Source organism: Dipodomys spectabilis, unplaced genomic scaffold (assembly GCF_019054845.1).
Source record: "Dipodomys spectabilis isolate Male_0828 unplaced genomic scaffold, ASM1905484v1 ptg000098l, whole genome shotgun sequence".
In the NCBI taxonomy this organism is placed as follows: domain Eukaryota; kingdom Metazoa; phylum Chordata; class Mammalia; order Rodentia; family Heteromyidae; genus Dipodomys; species Dipodomys spectabilis.
The window spans coordinates 8,900,664-8,917,621 of record NW_024870775.1 but is presented as its reverse complement, the minus strand read 5'-3'; the positions used below and the strand labels follow the sequence as shown (position 1 = coordinate 8,917,621).

Below are 16,958 nucleotides of genomic sequence, written 5' to 3'. Positions count from 1 at the left end.
GTCGGCAGGAGCAGAGCTGGACCAGGTGGGTGGACCAGGTGTCCATTCATGTGAGGACAATGCTTGGTAACTGTCTAGGGCGGAATGCGGAGGGCAGATGGCCAGCAGCGATCAAGGACTGAAGCGTTCAGTGGACAGCGGCAGTCGGAAGCAGGCAGGGTTGTGGACCGTAGGGAGAAAAGAAGATCAGCAGATAGATGGCCCTCACAAGCAGTCTGGAGTGATAAACAGGCAGGGGCGGGAGCAATGGAGGATGTGTGAATTCATTGATCGCTGGCACAATCCCCTCCAAAAATCTGTCCGCATCCACAAAGGGGGGACACAAACGAGGGTTAACCGTGCGCTGTGAAACCCACGGAAGTCCTGGGCGTTTTTTTGTTTGTTTGTTTGTTTTCTTCAGTCTGGAATGGTGTGGTATGAGTTTCTTCCCCAGCTCCCACCCACCATGATTTGTTATACGTTCTGTAATGAACTCCAGCCTTGAACCTTCAAAAACAGGGCAGCAACTAGGAGGAGACTAAAAGAACTTCTCGCTCCTAACAAATAAATTCACTCAATTTCAGAACCTCAACTGGACAAAGGGATTAAGATTTGAAAGGCAGGTGCCAGCCACTAACACCTGTAATCCCAGCTACTCAGGACACTGAGATCTTAGGATCACGGTGGAAGCCAGCCTAGGCAGGAAAATCTGTAATACTCTTTTATCTCCAATTAACTACCAAAAAGCTAGAAGTAGAGTAATGGCTTAAGTGGTAGAACACTAACCTTGAGCCAAAAAGCTCAGGGACAGCACTAGGGCCCTGAGTTCAAGTTCAAGTCCTAGTAGCAGCACACACATTTTTTTTTTTTAGATTAAAAATTGAGTCCCTATTTTAAAAAGAGGGAACAAGAGAGGGAGGGAGGAGTTGGTTGGGAAACTCAGATCCCCAGCTTAGGCCCTTGAGCATCCTTCCTGATCTAGATACAGCAGGAACCCTTCCCCCCATAAGGTCCCAAGAAAGGGGCAAGGGACAGAATAATTTAACCAAAAGCAGTGTCACCAGGCAAAGAAAAGCATGGGAATGTGGAGAGTATGAGCCTATCAGTGTGTCCCCCTCCCCCACACCCTTAGATTTGAAGGATAGACAAAAGTTGGGTGCCATCATGCTTAGAAAGCGCTATAAGTCAGCCAGATGCCAATGGCTTGCACCTGTAATCCTAGCTACTCAAGAGGCTGAGATCTGTGGATCACAGTTCAAAGCCAGATTGGGCAGGAAAGGCCATGAGACCCTTATCTCCAATAAACCACTCAAAACCAGAAGTGGTGCTGTGGCTCAAGTGGTAGAGCGCTCACCTTGAGCTGAAGAGCTCAGGGACAACGCCCAGGCCCAGAGAGAGAGAGAGACAGAGACAGAGAGGAAGGAAAAGAAAGAACGAGCTAGAAGTGTGCAGATTGAGGTCACCCAGTGGAAACTGACTGCAGAGAGACAGTGGGAGACAGAGCAAAGAGAACATCCCTCCTGCACCTAGTCACCTGCCAGTACTGCCTTGGTGTGCCTAAACTGGCTTTCAATCACAATCCTCAGATCTCAGCCTCCTGAGTAGCTAGGATGACAGGCATGAGCAACGGGCATTTAGCAGTACTTCTTTTTTTTTTTTTTTGGTCGGTTGTGGGGCTTGAACTCTGGGCCTGGGCGCTGTCCCTCAGCTCTTCAGCCCAAGGCGAGCGCTCTACCACTTGAGCTACAGCGCCACTTCCTAGCAGTACTTCTGAGACTGGTGGATGGGACCCAAAGAACACAGCTCTCAAGGGTCAGTCTCTGGATCCAGAGCCAGAAAATAAATTGATGTGGGGGAGGGTAAAAATCAACTGTCCTGCCCCTGCCTTAGAGTCCCACGCATACATTATACCAACATCCAGATCTCCCCTTGGCCTTCCCCAGGCTTGATCCTTACCCAAGACCCCAATACCCTTCAGTTCATTACAGGGATATTCATAGCCCACACCCCTCTCAACATTTTGAGACAGTCTCATAGCCAAGCTGACCCAGAACCTGCCAGGTAGCCTGGACTCGCTTTCTACTTATGATCCTGCTGCCTCAGTTTACTAAGTGTTGGGATTACAGCTGTGTACAACCATGCATGATCACTACCATGTTTCATTTACTGTTTAATTCTACCTTGAGTAGTGGTGTGCACCTATAATAGTTATTGGGAAGCAAAGCAGGAGATAGTGAGTTTGAGACCAACCTGAGCAAAGGTAGCAAGACTGTGCCTCAAAAACAAAACCAGAAGGTCTAGGGATATGGCTCAATTGGTAGAGCACTTGTCTACAAGAGACACTGTCTTCCACTTTGGTAATAAATAAGTAAATATTTAAAATTTCAACTTTCAATCCCACCTAGCCCCATGTGAGGGGCATGTTATTCCAGATCTAGGTGGGAATCATGGGCAGAAGGATATGACAGGCTGATGAAGTATAGCAGGACTGTGAAGGTGGGAAGAGGACCAGGCCTGGATATGCACGCCTGTAATCTCAGCACTCTGGAGGCAGAGGCAGAAAGATCTCCAGTTCAAAGCCTACCTGGCCTATATAGTGAGACTCTGTCCTCCCTCCCCCCCCCCCCCCCCAGAAAAAAGGAAGAGGAGGAAGAGGTAAAGGGGAAGGGAAGGAAGAAGAAAGGAGGAAGAAGAAAGCTGATGAGGAGCAGGAACTACAAGGTGGGAACTTAGACTGTGAGCAAAAAGGGCTCCAGGACAGCAGCAGAGCCAAGCACATGAACTAAGACTCAGCCCATGTTCTACCATGGATTACAAGAGGCGCTCACAACTCGGCCTGTCTGACAGTGATAGGGTATTTTGCTAGCAGCTATTAGACCAGGTGTCCATATTCCTTCTAGTAGACAGTTGGGAATTGGGTAGAATTTGATACTAGTTTTCACTATGATGGACCCAAATACGGATATACCCAAAGATTGCCAGTCACCTGCCTTCCTGTGGAGCATCTGCTGGGCTGGAAACCCAAAAAGGGAAGGGAACCAATCAGTTCCAGCTTTCAGGAAGACTGAAAGCAGACCATGTAACTGATGGCCTGCCCAGATCAGGGGCTGGTTCCACTGTTGCCCACTGTGTAGCGAGCTAGAAGAGAGGGGAAGGGGGGAGGGGATTGGCAGTTTGCCTGTGGGACAAGAGCAGGGAAGAATGAATAAGAAAAACAGACACTGCACTGGGAAGTAGCTGCCCCTTCATCCTAGGCCTCCGCTTCTCCACAGGGTCACCAGCTGGTCCTGGGGAAGACACAGAGTGAGGAATACAACCACACTGCAGCGTGTCAGGCCTGGAATGGAACAAGTGTCAAAGTCCTGATGATGAGGCATACACCAGCAGCCATGGGGCAGAAGATGGGGTGAAGCTGTCCCAGGACAGGTAGCGCTCCAGCCAATTCTAAAAAGTGCCAGAGACTGAGATACGGTAAGGAAGGAAAGTCCACACAGGAAGAACCTGAGGAGAGCAAGGGGCGCTGGCAGGCCATGCTTATAACCCTAGCTACTTGAGAGGCTGAGAGATCTGAGGATCAAGGTTCAAAGCCAACCCAGGCAGGAAAGTCCATGGGATTCTTATCTCCAATTAACTGCCAGAAAACCAGAAGTAGTGCTGTGACTCAAAGTGGAAGAGCGCTAGCCTTAAGGAAAAAAAGCCCAGGGACAGAACCCAGGCCCTGAGTTCAAGCCCCATGCAGGCACCAAGAAAGAAGGAAAGGAGGGAGTGAGGAAGGGAAAAAGAGAAAGATGAGGGAAGCACTGAAAGCATTTAAGGGGAAGGGGTGTCTCATACAGCAGACAGGAGAGGGTGGCAGTAACAAGCTATGGGAATTAATAATTATTAATTAGGGCTGGGAAGGTGGCTCAGTGGTAGAGTGCTTGCCTTGCATGCATGAGGCCCTGGGTTCGATTCCTCAGCACCACATATGCAGAAAAAGCCGGAAGTGGTGCTGTGGCTCAAGTGGTAGAGCACTAGCCTTGAGCTGAAGAGGGACAGTGCCCAGACCCAGAGTTCAGGCCCCACAACCAACAACAACAACAAAAAAAATTATTAATTATAGCCAGGTGCAATGGCTCATGCCTGTAATCCTAGCTGAGATCAAAGTTTGAGGCCACCATGGACACCAAAAAATGATGTTTAGACCTCCCTCTCAACTAATAGCTGTGTGCAGAGGTGCATGCCTGTCAGTCAAACTACCAGGAAGGCTGAGCTGAAGAGGATGGGGGTTCCAGCTGAGCCTATCAGACTCCATCTCAATGAAAGAAGCTGAGTAGGATCAGAGTCCAGATGCAGACTCATGCAAAAATCAAAATGTTATTTCATAATAACTGGTACAAAAAAGGGGGGGCGGTAATTGGAAGCATGGCTCTGTTACCTAGCAAGCACAAGGATTGAATTCAAACTCCATACTACCAAGAAATTAATGAAGAATTAGGCCAGACTCTCCTCTCAGGGTCACACCACTGATGAGAAGATGCACACAGCATTGAAAAGCGCACCCACCTCCCCCCTGAGCTGCATCCCAGCGTAAGAGCTGCTGATTTTCATTCAATGAGGTCTAACAGGCTCTCTAAGAATGTCATAGGTAGGTAGCCAACTTCTTACAGCAACAGCAAGAGAGAAGAGAGCAGTGATCAACTCCTGCAGCGCCAGTCCAGGGATGCCACACAGCCTCACCCAGAAACGAGCAGATTTGGGCAAATTTCAACTATCAGGAAAATCTGAACTGTAGGACAACAGAACAGGCATCAGGCCTGTAGAGCCACTCATGGAACAAGATGAGGACATCCTGATTTCCATGCTGACAAGAAGCAAGCACCCTCTCCCTCCATCTCACCCCATGCCCAAGTGATGTCTGACTATTTTGGCTAGCATGAGGACTTTGAAGACCCATGGAAGAGTCTGGGGTGCTGAAGGCTTGAACTTGCTGCACATTACCGATGGCACCATCAGAATGTAGACATGTTGGGTTTAGAAGGCTGCAAGGCATGCTAGGAGTGAGTAGTCACTGGGGTTGGAGAAGAGGGAGACCAAGAAAGAAGAGCTTCCAGCTCCCCCGTTGGCCTGGGTGCCAAAGTACCAAAGTACCCAGCAGGCATATTTGGGGCTAATTTAGGGCACTGTGAAATGAAAGAAAGAGACCAAAGTAGGTGTGCTTACCTGCAGATCCCAGAAGTCCAAGGGTAGGGAGGCAAAGTTTCTCTCTCCCCCACCAGACCTCAGGCTCTTCTGCGGCTTTTCTCCCTTAGCCTCAAGTTTGCACTTTGTGCCATCTTTTGAATTGTCCAGTTACAGTAAAAATCCTGTCAAGTCAGTTTAGCCAGAATCCCCATCCTCAGTATCTGATTAAAGCCTCAGTCTCGGCCCCCGCCCCAGGTGACATTTGATCTCCTGTAGCTGGCCTCCATAAATGAACCCTAACTCTATTTAGCAGAATGTTCTCTGAATTTTCCTCTCCCCTTGACACTCGCCCCATCACAGCAACTTCACTATAAATTTCCATTTGTCTGAGTTGTAGGCAGAATTGAGTCAGTTCTCTTTGTGTGTGTGTGTGTGTGTGTGTGTGTGTGTGTGTGTGTGTGTGTCACTGCCTTAGGCTTGCTAAGTACTCTCTACTACTCTGTGCCCCCAGCTCTTCTTGCTTTAGGTTATATTTCAGATGGGGGTCACTAATTTTCCCAGGACCTGTCTGGAAGCAAGATCTTCCTACCTCTACCTCCTGTATAGCTGAGACCACAGGAATATACAACCGTGCCAGCCCGGAATTAATTCTATACTGAGGTCTCTTTCTTAAATTTGGTTTTAACACTTTCAGTTCTTTGCCTTTCTTTTTTAAAATTATTTGTCTTTAAGTAATTGTGCAAAGGAGTTGCTATTCAACAAAGCAACTTAAGAATACAATGCATCTTGATCAATGCCACCCCTTTCATCAGTCTCCAACATCTCCCAACTCACCCCTTCCTGCAATTTTCATTTTGTAGAATATGCATTGAATTTTATGATTTATGATTGCATTCTCACCCCCTTCCTCCTCCTCCCCCTCCTCTTCTTAGCCTTCTTTATTATTATTATTATTACTATTGGTGCTGGTCCTGGAGGTTGAACTCAGGGCCTGAGCACTGTCCCTGAGCGTCTTTTGCTCAAGGCTAGAGCTCTATCACTTCAGCCACAACTCCACTTCTGGCTTTTTGGTAGTTTATTGTAGATAAGAGACACATGGATTTTCCTGCATGGACTGACTGTGAACCATGATCCTCAGATCTCAGCCTCCTGAGGAGCTAGGATTACAGGTGTGAGCCACTGGTGCCTGGCATTCTTTTTCTTGATGATTGGTAATGGGATTAGAACTCAGGGCCTCAAGTTTGCTAGGCAGGCACTCTACCACTGAGCCATATCCCAGCACTGTTTGCTTCAGTTATTTTCCAGGTTGGGTCTCAGTATTTTTTTCCAGGGGCCAGTGTGGACCTGACCTCTAACCTCCTTCCCTTCCATGTAGCTGGGATGAAAAGAATGTAAGCTTGTTTGTTCAGATGGGGAGTTCCCTAACTTTTTACCTGGGCTGTGAGCCATCATGCCACAGATGGTAAGGCATCTATTTACAATGGATGGCCTTTAAAACCCAGGGGCTGAAAGAACCACCTGGGCTCAGGGTATAGCTAGAAGGAAGAGACACAAGATGGGCCCTGGGACTTGCCCGTGTTTAGCAAGCAAGCAGACAAGACACAGGAGACAGAAAAAGAGTGGGCCGGGCCCCAAAGGACTCCTGGCTAGGTTGTCTTTGGAGTTTTGTCCTCATGAGTAAAGCAGCTTTTTGGTGGTACTAAGGTTTTAACTCTGGCCTTGGAGCCATGCCGCTAGCCCTTTTGTGCTTTAGTTGTCAGATAGGGTCTTGGATTTATGCCTGTGCTGGCCTCTGCCTGAGATCCAGCTGATACCTCCCAAGTAACTGGGATGGCAGGTATGTGTCCTCTCATCTGGAGATAAGAAAACATCTCCATAGCAACCCTTCAACCACCACAAAAAGCTGGAAGTGGACATGTGACTCAAGCAGTAAAGCACCAGCCTTGAGCAAAAAGACAAAAAAAAAAAAAGCCAGAGCATGAAGCCTTGAGTTCAAGCCCCAGTATTAGCATTTAGAGAGAGGGGGGAGACAAGAACTTTCCAGAAAGACACGGACCTTAAGATCTCTGCAAGGTCTTGGGCAGGGTAAGGAGCACAACTGCAAGAGAATATGGTCTATGTCTGCAGGCCTAGATGGGGCAGGTGGGGGGTGTGGCTCTGGGGACTCAGTGACCTCCAGGCATGGCCTAGATGTCCTTCAAGCTCAGGGAGAATTCCCACTCCTTCCATGCCAGGCCCCAATGTGAGTCTGGCCTACTACTAGGGAAGGTTAAGTCTAGAATCTCATCCTTGGACTCCACTGCCCAGGTCTGCTTTTAGTGCTGTTGGTCTTAGACCAGGCTTCTAAGAAGCAGACCTTGAAATAAGGACATAGTGGGAGTAGTGTGTGTGTGTGTGTGTGTGTGTGTGTGTGTGTGTGCATGTGTTTGCGCCCATGCTTCCCCCCCCACACACACACACACACAAGGGCTGGAACTCAGGGCCTTGTGATCTTCCTTAGCTTTTTCATTTAAGGCTAGCATTCTACCACTTGAACCATACCTCCACTTCTGGCTTTTTGGTGGTTAATCAAAGATATGACTCACAGATTTTGCTGTGCAGGCTGGCCTCCAACTTCTATCCTCATCTCTCAGCATCCTGAGTAGCTAGGATTACAGGTGTGAGCCACCTGTGGCTGGCTGGAGCCAAGACTATTCCCAACAGAATTACCTCCTCCCTGGTGAACTTCCATCCCCGCAAGAACTTTTCAAGGCCAATCAATGCCCGGGATGCTTCAGTCCCTTCCTCAATTCTCAGCACAGCATCAGGGTTCCCCCCTCCCTATTTTTCTCTTGAAATAATGTCCAGTCTGACCCAATCTCTTTCCGTGTGTGTCTCGCAGTGTATGTATTTTATTCCCTGGTTGGCGATTGGTCCACATCAAACGTTTATACGTCAAGTTTTAAACCCAATTTTCTCAAAGAAAAATGAGAATAAAAGAAGAGCTTGGGCATCCCTGTTGCCCTTCCTGTTTCCCCACGCGCGGTTTTTGGCCACAGGGATGGGTCTCTTGGGGATGGGTTTGTTTTTTTTTTGGGGGGGGGGTGAAACCATGAACCTGAGACACCTCAGGAAGTCTGGGCAGGAAAGGAGTTTTTCTTTCCCGTTGATTTGTCCAGAGAGGCCGGGATCAAGCGCTGGAATCCGGGTCAAGGTCCCAGACTGGGGGGTGTCAGCCTCTGTCCCCCTCCAGGCCCGGTGGGTGAGCGCCGGCCTCCCCTCCTCCCCGGCCCCCAGGGCTCCCCGCGTCATGGCGGGGTCCGGTCGGCGGGCGGCGCGGGCCCCGGGGCCGGCGGGGCGCGCAGCAGGCCGAGCCCCCGCGGGCGGCCGGCGCCGTGCAGCTGGCGCTCGTGGCGGCGGATCTGCGCCTTGTGTCGGAAGCGCTCGCCGCAGTCCTCGCAGGCGTAGGGCCGCTCGCCCGAGTGCGTACGCCGGTGGCGCAGCAGGTTGGAGGAGACGCTGAAGCGCTTGCCGCAGTCGGCGCAGGCGTAGGGCCGCTCGCCCGTGTGCGTGCGCTGGTGCTGCACCAGCGCCGAGCTCTCGCTGAAGCGCTTGCCGCAGTAGGAGCAGATGTAGGGCTTCTCGCCGGTGTGGATGCGCTGGTGCGTCACCAGGTTCGAGTGCTGCGAGAAGCCCTTGCCGCACTCGCCGCAGCGGTGCGGCCGCTCGCCCGTGTGCGTGGCCTGGTGCCGCACCAGATCCGTGCTGCGGCTGAAGCCCTTGCCGCACTCGCCGCAGATGGTCGGCCGGTCCCGCGCGCGCCGCCGCCGCCGCTGCCGGGCCGGGGCCAGCGCCGCGCTGCCCGCCGGGCCCGGGATGGCCACCACGGCCGGCGCGCTCACAGCGGCGGGCAGCACCATGGGCTCCTGCAGCACCACGTAGCCGGGAGGGGCCACCACCACGGCGGCGGGGGCCCCCGGGACGCCCGCCCCGCCGCCGCCGCCCGCCGCCGGCACCAGCTCCAGCTGCAGCTCCGGTTGCACCGGGGTCAGCTCCAGCTGCACCTCGTGAGGGGGCTGCGCACCCAGGTCCACCGGGGTCAGCTCCAGCTGCACCTCCTGCCGCTCCAGCTGCTCCTGCTCCAGCCGCTGCTGCTGCTCCAGCTGCTTCTCTAGCTGCCGCAGCTGCTCCTGCAGTTTCAGCTGCAGCTGTCGCTGCTCCTGCTGGCGCTCCAGCTCTTGCTGCCGTTCCAGCTCCTGGCGCTGCTGTTCCAGCTCCTGCTCTGACCCCATGTCCACTGGCATGAGCTCCAGTTCCACCTCCTCCTCCTCCTCCTCCGGGTCCAGCGGAGGCTGCTGCTGCTGCATCTGTGCCTGCTGCTGTAGCAACAGCTGCTGCTGTATGTGTGCCTGCTGCTGCTGCAGGAGCTGCTGCTGCAGCTGTGCCTGCTGCTGGTGCTGCAACAACTGCTGCTGTAACTGCTCCTGCTGCTGCAGCAACAGTATTTGCTGCTGCTGCAACTGTTCCTGCTGCTGCTGGAATTGTTGCTGCTGCAGCTGCTCCTGCTGCTGGAGCAGTTGCTGTTGATGGAGCAGTTGCTGCTGTAGTAGGTCTTGCCCTTGTGGCTGCAGCAGCAGCTGTTCCTGCAACAGCTGTTGCACCTGCACTTGCTGCTGCTGTAATTGTTCTTGCTGCTGCAGTGATAGCTGCTGCTGCTGCCTTTGCTGCTGTTGGAGCTGTTCCTGCTGTTGCTGCAGCTGCTCCTGCATTTGCTGGTGCTGCAGCTGCTGCTGCTGCTGCTGTAACAGCAGCTGTTGTTCTTGCACTTGCTGCTGGTGTGGCTGCTCCTGTGGCTGCAGCTGCCGTTCTTGCACTTGCTGCTGCTGTAGCTGCTGCTGCTGCTCTGGCTGTGACAGCTGGTACTCTTGCTGCTGCACTTGTTCCTGCTGCAATTGTTGACTTTGTTCTTGCTGCTGCTCTAACTGTGGATCTGGTGCCTGCTGCTGCTGTAATTGCTGCTGCTGCTGCACTAGATGTTGCTCTTGCTTCTGGGGCTGTTCCTGTGGCAGTTGTTGATCTTGTGCTTGCTGCTGCAACCTCTGATCTTGCACTTGCTGCTGCTGCTGTAATTGCTCCTGTTGCTGCTCTAACAGTTGTGGCTCTGGCACTTGCTCCTGGCTCTGCTCTTGCCTTATCTGCAGCTGTTCCCGTGGCAGTTGTTGATCTTGCACTTGGGGCTGCTGCAACAGCTGTGGCTCTGGCACTTGCTCCTGGCTCTGCTTTTCCATTCCTTGCAGCTGGGGCTCGTGGTGCTGTGTGCATTGGTGGCTTTCCTGCAGTTCCTGCTGTGGTGAAGACAGCTGCTTCTGCCCATCGTGCCCTTGCTGCTCTTGTGACAATTCTGGCTGGTTCTGTGGTTGCTGCTGTTGCAGTTCTGGCTGCTGCTTTGACTGTTGCACGTCCTGCCGTCCCAGCTGGGCTTCCTCAGTGATGGTACTGGTCCCGGATGAGGCAGGGACTGTTGCTGGTGGTGGGCTGCTGCTCTCCTCCTGCACCTCTTCCTGATTGTCACTTCCACCACTACCACCTGTAATGGGATGATAGGAAGCCAGAGAGAAGGAGCTATAGGGGGCTCCCAGGACCTGACCACTCTCTTGTCAGTGTACTGCTACTCGAGGTTAAAATAAGGAGCGAGCAGCAGGAACCCATAAGCATGAGACCAAGTGACAATGGCAACCTGGTTGAATCTGAAATGCCAGGGGAAGGAGCCTACACTATGGTCACCTCATTCTAAGGGATCCCAGCTCCCTATACCCTCCTCTGTCCCTCTCTTCACACAAGCTCCATGGTTAGATCTTGACACCCATACCAGTGCAGGTGCCAAGGGCTGCCCACACTATTCCAGCGGAAGTCAGTGAACTCACTGTCCCAACTACCAAAGTGACCTCAGCCCTGATCACACCTTAAATAAATGAAAACCACCTTCTCTATAAATGATAACACCTCTGTGGGGTGCTGGTGGCTCACACCTACAATCCTAGCTACTTGGGACAAGCCAGCCCAAGTGAACCTACAAGACTATCCAATTAACCAGCAAAAAGCTGGAATTTAAAGCATGACTTGAGTGGTAGAGAACCAACTGTGAGTGCAAAAGCCAAGCAAAAGCACGAAGTCCTGATTTCAAGCACCAGTACCAGCCCAAGTACAACATTTTGGGTTTCTTTTCCTTTGTTGTTTTTGTTTTGTATAGTGCTGAATGTTGGTTTCAAAGTCTTATGCTTGTTGGGCAAGTGTTCTACCACCTGAACAATGTCTCCAGCCCTTTTGGCTTTTTTTTCAGATAGGGTTTCATGCTTTTTTGTTTGTTTTGCCAGTCCTGGGGCTTGAACTCTGGGTCTGAGCCCTGTCAGCTCAAGGCTAGCACTCTACCACTTAAGCTACAGCATCACTTCTGGGTTTTTCTGTTTATGTGGTACTGAGGAATCAAACCCAGGGCTTCATGCATGCCAGGCAAGCACTCTCCCACTAAGCCACATTTCCAGTGGATTTCATGCTTTTGTCCAGGAAGGCATTAGACTGTTATCCTCTTACCTCTGACTCTTGAGTAGCTAGCTGGGATTATGAGTTTACCAACATGCTTGATCAATAATAAAGCATTTCTGTAAGGCTGCCTGGAATGGTTGCCACAAAACAGCTTCTAGAAATCCCCAAGTGTCAGAGAGACTGCCAGGTCTCATGTGGGACAGGCGTCCTCAGTGCAGGTCCTCACTCTTCCAGTTATCAGCTGTCCACAGGATCAGGGACCCTGAGTAGACTCTCGAACCTGGAAGATGCTTCTAAATGCCCTCAAGCTTGGAAATACATTAATTGTCTCCATTGAAGCACTCAAAGACCGAAGAGGTTTAGATGCTGTTCAGGAACATAAGGGACTAACTTAAAGCCTCAAGTCAACATAGCCAACTGCTTAACTCCTGGCAACTCTGGCTACTTCTTTTGCAAAAGGTCCTGTATCTTTCCCAGGGATATTATGAGAGTTAGAATAAATATAGCAATCCCAGTGTTGTGCCTGGAAACACAGGAGACACCTTACTGCTACACTGTCCCTTCTACACAAAATCCACATTCAGTTTCATTCTGAGTATTAATGTTGTAATATCAAAATAAATCCTATTCTTTTTTTATTCCTATGCTTTTCTGTGCAGGTACTGGGACTTGGATTCAGGGCCTCGCACTCTAGCTCAGCTTTTCCACTCAAGGCTGGTATTGTACTATTTCAGCTACATCTTTACTTCCAGATTTGGCTGGTTATTTGGAAATAAGAGTCTTTCAGATTGATCTGCCCAGGCTGGCTTCAAACCAGGACCCTCAGATCTCAGGCTCCTCTGTGTGTGTGTGTGTGTGTGTGTTTCTTAATTGTTTTGTTTATGTGGTACTGAGGAATTGAACCCAGGGCCTGAAGCATGCTAGGCAAGCACTCTACCACTAAGCTACATTCCCAGACCCATATATAAATATATTTCTAATAACCCTGGCTTAGGCTAATAGATCAGAGTTCATTTTTCATGAAACATTTGTACCCATTGGGATAGTGGATGAAGACCTAAAAACCTGTCCATATTAGCAGTCCATTTTCTCTTATCTCCTCTACTCCTGCCTGCTCTGCATAGATTACACCCCTGTGAATCTCTTCATGTCTAGATTTGCCACATGGGCCACTCTAACTTTTCTTCTTGACTTTCTTTCCCTTCCTTCCTTCCTTTCTTTTTTTCCTTCCTTCCTTCCTTCCTTCCTTCCTTCCTTTCTTCCTTCCTTCTTCCCTCCCTCCCTCTCTCTCTTTCTCCCTCCCTCCCTCCCTTTCTCCCTTCCTTCCTTCCTTTCTTTCCCTCCTCAGGGTCCGGGTGCTATCACCGAGTTATCTTGTTCAAGGCTAGTGCTTGACCATTTTGAGCCACAGCTACACTTCCAGCTTTTAGGTGGTTAGTTGGAGATCTCAAGGAGTTTCCTGCTGGCTTAGAACCACAATCCCCAGATCTTAGCCTCCTGAGTAGCTACAATGACAAGTGTGAGCAACCCGTGCCCAGCTCTACTATGACTTTCTGGGGCAGCAATACCAGCATTTTCAAGAAGGAAATTTTATTTTATTTTTTTTTTGGGGGGGGTCCGGTCGTGGGGCTTGAACTCTGGGCCTGGGCGCTGTCCCTCAGTTTTTCAGCTCAAAGTTAGTGCTCTACCACTATGAGCCACAGCGCCACTTCCGGCTTTTTTCTTTTTGCTTATGTGGTGCTGAGGAATCGAACCCAGGGCCTCATGCATGCAAGGCAAGCGCTCTACCACTGAGCCACCTTCCCAGCCTCAAGAAGGAAATTTTAGTAAACATGTGGTTAAATATTGTCTGTATACCCTTGAGAGATTTCTGTTCAGTTTACAGGTAGAAGAATCATTTAATCTATAGGTTCCAGGCTGACCCCTGCAATTCCCCAGTTCCTTTTAAGTTCTAGTACTGGGGCTTGAACTCAAGACTTTGTGTTCTTGCTTGGCTTTTTCACTCAGGCTTGTTCTCTACCACTTGAGTCTCAGTTCTACTTCTGGCTCTTGCTGGTTAATCAGAAATAAGAATCTCACAGACTTCCCTGTCCAGGCTGGCTTTGAACCATGATGCTCAGATCTCAGCCTCCTGAGTACTAGGATTTGAGGTGGAGCCACCAGCGCCCCACCTCTAGCTCTTTTATAAACTCAGAGCCACTCTGTTGCTACAGGCCCTCACTGAACACTGGCTGTCATGAGCTGACCACCCTATAGTGAATCTCCGAGGAGGGACAGCCTGGAAGGCGAGGCACCTCTGTGCTTCAGGAAGAGGAAAACAGGTGGGAGCAGAGGTCAAGGAGGAATGGGAAAGGGTAGAAGCTATAGGGAAAAGTCACAAGGGGGCAAGGCAGAGCCCTTCTGCCCCTCAACTCCATCTGGGAACTGGAATCAGAGCCAGGGGCAGGTGAGAGGAGAGTGGTAGAAGCCACCTGTCTACTGGGGAAACCGAGCCTGAGCCTCAACCCAATACAGGTGCCAAGTGTGGAGGGGGAGGTCAGGAAGCCCCTCACTCACAAAAGCTTAGCCTGACAAAGCCAGAGGACAAACCTGCAGGCTTTGACTCCAGGCAACTGTGGGCAGGCATGAGTGGATGCCCTGGAGGCCTCTCTCTGTCACAGTAATACTAAAGCTCTGTCATGGCTCCTCCCCAACCCCAGCCCTCACCTGACTGGGGGTCGGGCCCTGGACCTCCATCCTCAAGACTTCGCAATTCCAGCATGAAGGTCTCTGTGGCTGGCCCCAGCTCCATCCTGGAGGTCACTCCAGGATCCTTGTTAGCTGGCTGTGCTAAGAGGAGAGAAGAAAGCTGTTCAGAGGGGAGGTGATGGCATATCCTGGGCAGGTTGCTGCTTAGAACAGCAGTGGGATCCAGGGGCTGGTAGCTAATACCTATAATCCTAGTTTCTCAGGATGCTGAGACTGAAGTTGGTTGAGGTTTAAAGCTAGCCCAGGCAGAAGAGCCTGTGAGACTCCATCTTCAATTAATCAGAATAATACTGAACTGGAGGCATGGCTCAAGTGGTACAGTGCCAGCCTTGAGTGAAAAAGCCCAGAGGGTGAGGTGAGGCTCTGAGTTCAAGACCAGTTACTGGTACGAAACAAACAACATTCACAAGGCTCCACCACATGGCTGCTTCTTATTAGAATCCAGCCCCTCACAAGGGCAGGGAGCTGGAGTCACGCTACATTTGAGGTCCTAAAAGAGAGGCCATCTGTGTCACATTCCCCTGTGCCCTTCCAAAGCCAATTCTGTGGTCTCCAGGGCCTCCTGCATCCCAGACTGTGGTAGAGGCTTGCCTAGCCTTTCCAAGGCCACCAGCAGGCCACATGGGTCAGGTGCCACCCCAGCTCCCTGAAAAGCAAGCTGTTCAGAGCACTGCACCCCAAGGCAGTTGCCACCTGCAGGCCTGTGCTCCCCACAGTTCACCCTCCAGAGGTGGCGACGGGTCCGGGCCTCCTCCTTGGGGTACCCAGGCTGACTGGCTCCCGCTGGCCCTCGGAAGGGAGGCGTTCCCGCGCCCGGTGCAGGTCCCCTGGGCCTCACCTGGTGCGGCATTTCTCTAACGAGGGGAGGTGTGGTCCGCGGAGGCTGCGAGGTGGAGGCCACAGTTCTCAGCCGGCGCCTCCATCCAGACGGATCCGAAGAGGGGACCGCGCCGTCAGGGCTGCCCTGGTGGCCCACGGGCGGGAGAAGGGGCGGAGGGTTGTCCCGGGACGAAGTTGGCGGAGACTGTCGGGCGGGGAACCCGGCCGGGAGGCAGAGCCCGGGGTGGCGCGCTGGGCTCAAGGCTGGCCCGGGAGGACCGTGGCGGCTCCCAGCAGGGCCGCGGCCGGAGCCCTCGATCGGTCCCGCGGGATGGCCCGGGCGACACGGCTCGTGGCTGACCGCAGGCCACAGGTGCCCGGAGCCCCGGGGCGGCCCGGGCGGCACCGCAGTGGCCAGGGCGGGGGGCGAGCGCCGCGGCCCGGCCGGGTCCCCGATCGCTCGCCCGCCCACCCGTGCGCGCGTCTTTGCGGGCAGCGGCCGGGCCGGGGCGGGGGCGCGGGGGCCGGCACAGGAAGTCCCCCCGGCATCCGCATCCTGTCCCCCGCCCCCGCCGCCCGCCGCGCCCCCCGCGCCCGGGCCCCCCGCCGCCGCCGCCGCCGCCGTCGCCCGCCCGCCCGCCCGCCGTCCGCCCGCCGTCCCCCGCCGCAGCCGCGGCCCGCCGCCGCCGCCGCCGCCGCCGCTCTAGGCCGCCGCCAGCTCGGTGGGCTTAACCCTTCCGGGCCCGGACACTCACCGGGCAGCCGCGGACGGGGCGCCTCCCCGTCTGCGTCCCTGGCCGCATCCCCGGTGCGCGCGCCGCTCCGGGCGGCAGGGGCGCAGCCCAGGGCCCCGACTCCCCACCCCCAAGAGAGGCCGACTTGGCCTCAGGGCGACCCTGGCAAGTGTACAAATTGTGGGTCATTAGCAATTAGATGAAACCAGAAGCCCCCCGGGGGGCGGGGGAGAGCGGCGCACCCTCCGGACCCCTCCTCCGGATCCTCCCAGTGGGCAGCCCAGGCAGGTGGGGGAATTGGTGCCAGCCAGGTCAGCTGCTGTGACCCAGATAGACCCAACTAGCCACCCGAGCCACCTTCTGCACGGGCAGGCCGGGCCGGTCCTTCTCCATGCCTCCCTTGCCTTCACCCACAGGCCTGGTGGTCAGGCCCACCCTGGGCTCTGCTTTTCCAGGCGCTTCTCCCAGCTGCTCTGGGCCTTGGCCTCTCATGACTTCTTTCTCTTTCCAGACATGTTTCTTGCCCGAGAAACAGGTTTCCTCCTGCTAAGGATTGACCCGATCCTCACTTGGCGGGCACCTGTGGCTCACTAACGTAATCTTACCTAGCTACTCTCGAGTCTGAGATCTGAGAATCACGGTTTGAAGTCAGCGTGGGCAAGGAAATCCAAGAGACTCATCTCCAATTAACCACAAAAAGCCAGAAATGGAACTGTGGCTCAAGCGGTAGGGTGCCAGCCTTGAGCTGAAGAGTGCTGGGCCCTAAATTCAAGCCCCTTTTCTTTCCTTTTCTCTTTACTTTCTTCTCTTTCTTTCTTTCTCTCTTTCTTTTCTTATTTTCTTTCTCTCTCTCGCTCTCTCTTTTTTTTTTTCTTCTAATTTTGTACTGGGATTGAACTCAGGGCTTTGAGTTTGCTAGGTAGTTGCTCTACTGCTCAGTCAAGCCTCTGTCCCTTTTTTTGCACTGATTATTTTGAGATTTTCCACATTGGG

The 16,958-nt window shown here is 52.8% G+C and overlaps 1 protein-coding gene across 1 annotated transcript in view; it reads right to left on the bottom strand.

Moving 5' to 3' along the window:
• LOC122113679 (zinc finger protein 316-like) overlaps nucleotides 1-15,497 on the bottom strand; it is a 30,290-nt gene extending 14,793 nt beyond the window's left edge. The window contains exons 1-4 of the mRNA XM_042686742.1: nucleotides 15,251-15,497; nucleotides 14,371-14,493; nucleotides 10,581-10,708; nucleotides 8,464-10,139 (exon numbers count right to left, since the gene is read on the bottom strand). Coding sequence (XP_042542676.1) covers nucleotides 8,464-10,139; nucleotides 10,581-10,708; nucleotides 14,371-14,455 — 1,889 coding nt within the window. The 5' untranslated portion in view covers nucleotides 14,456-14,493; nucleotides 15,251-15,497. The remainder of the gene's footprint in view (nucleotides 1-8,463; nucleotides 10,140-10,580; nucleotides 10,709-14,370; nucleotides 14,494-15,250) is intronic.
• Nucleotides 15,498-16,958: the final 1,461 nt, after the last annotated feature.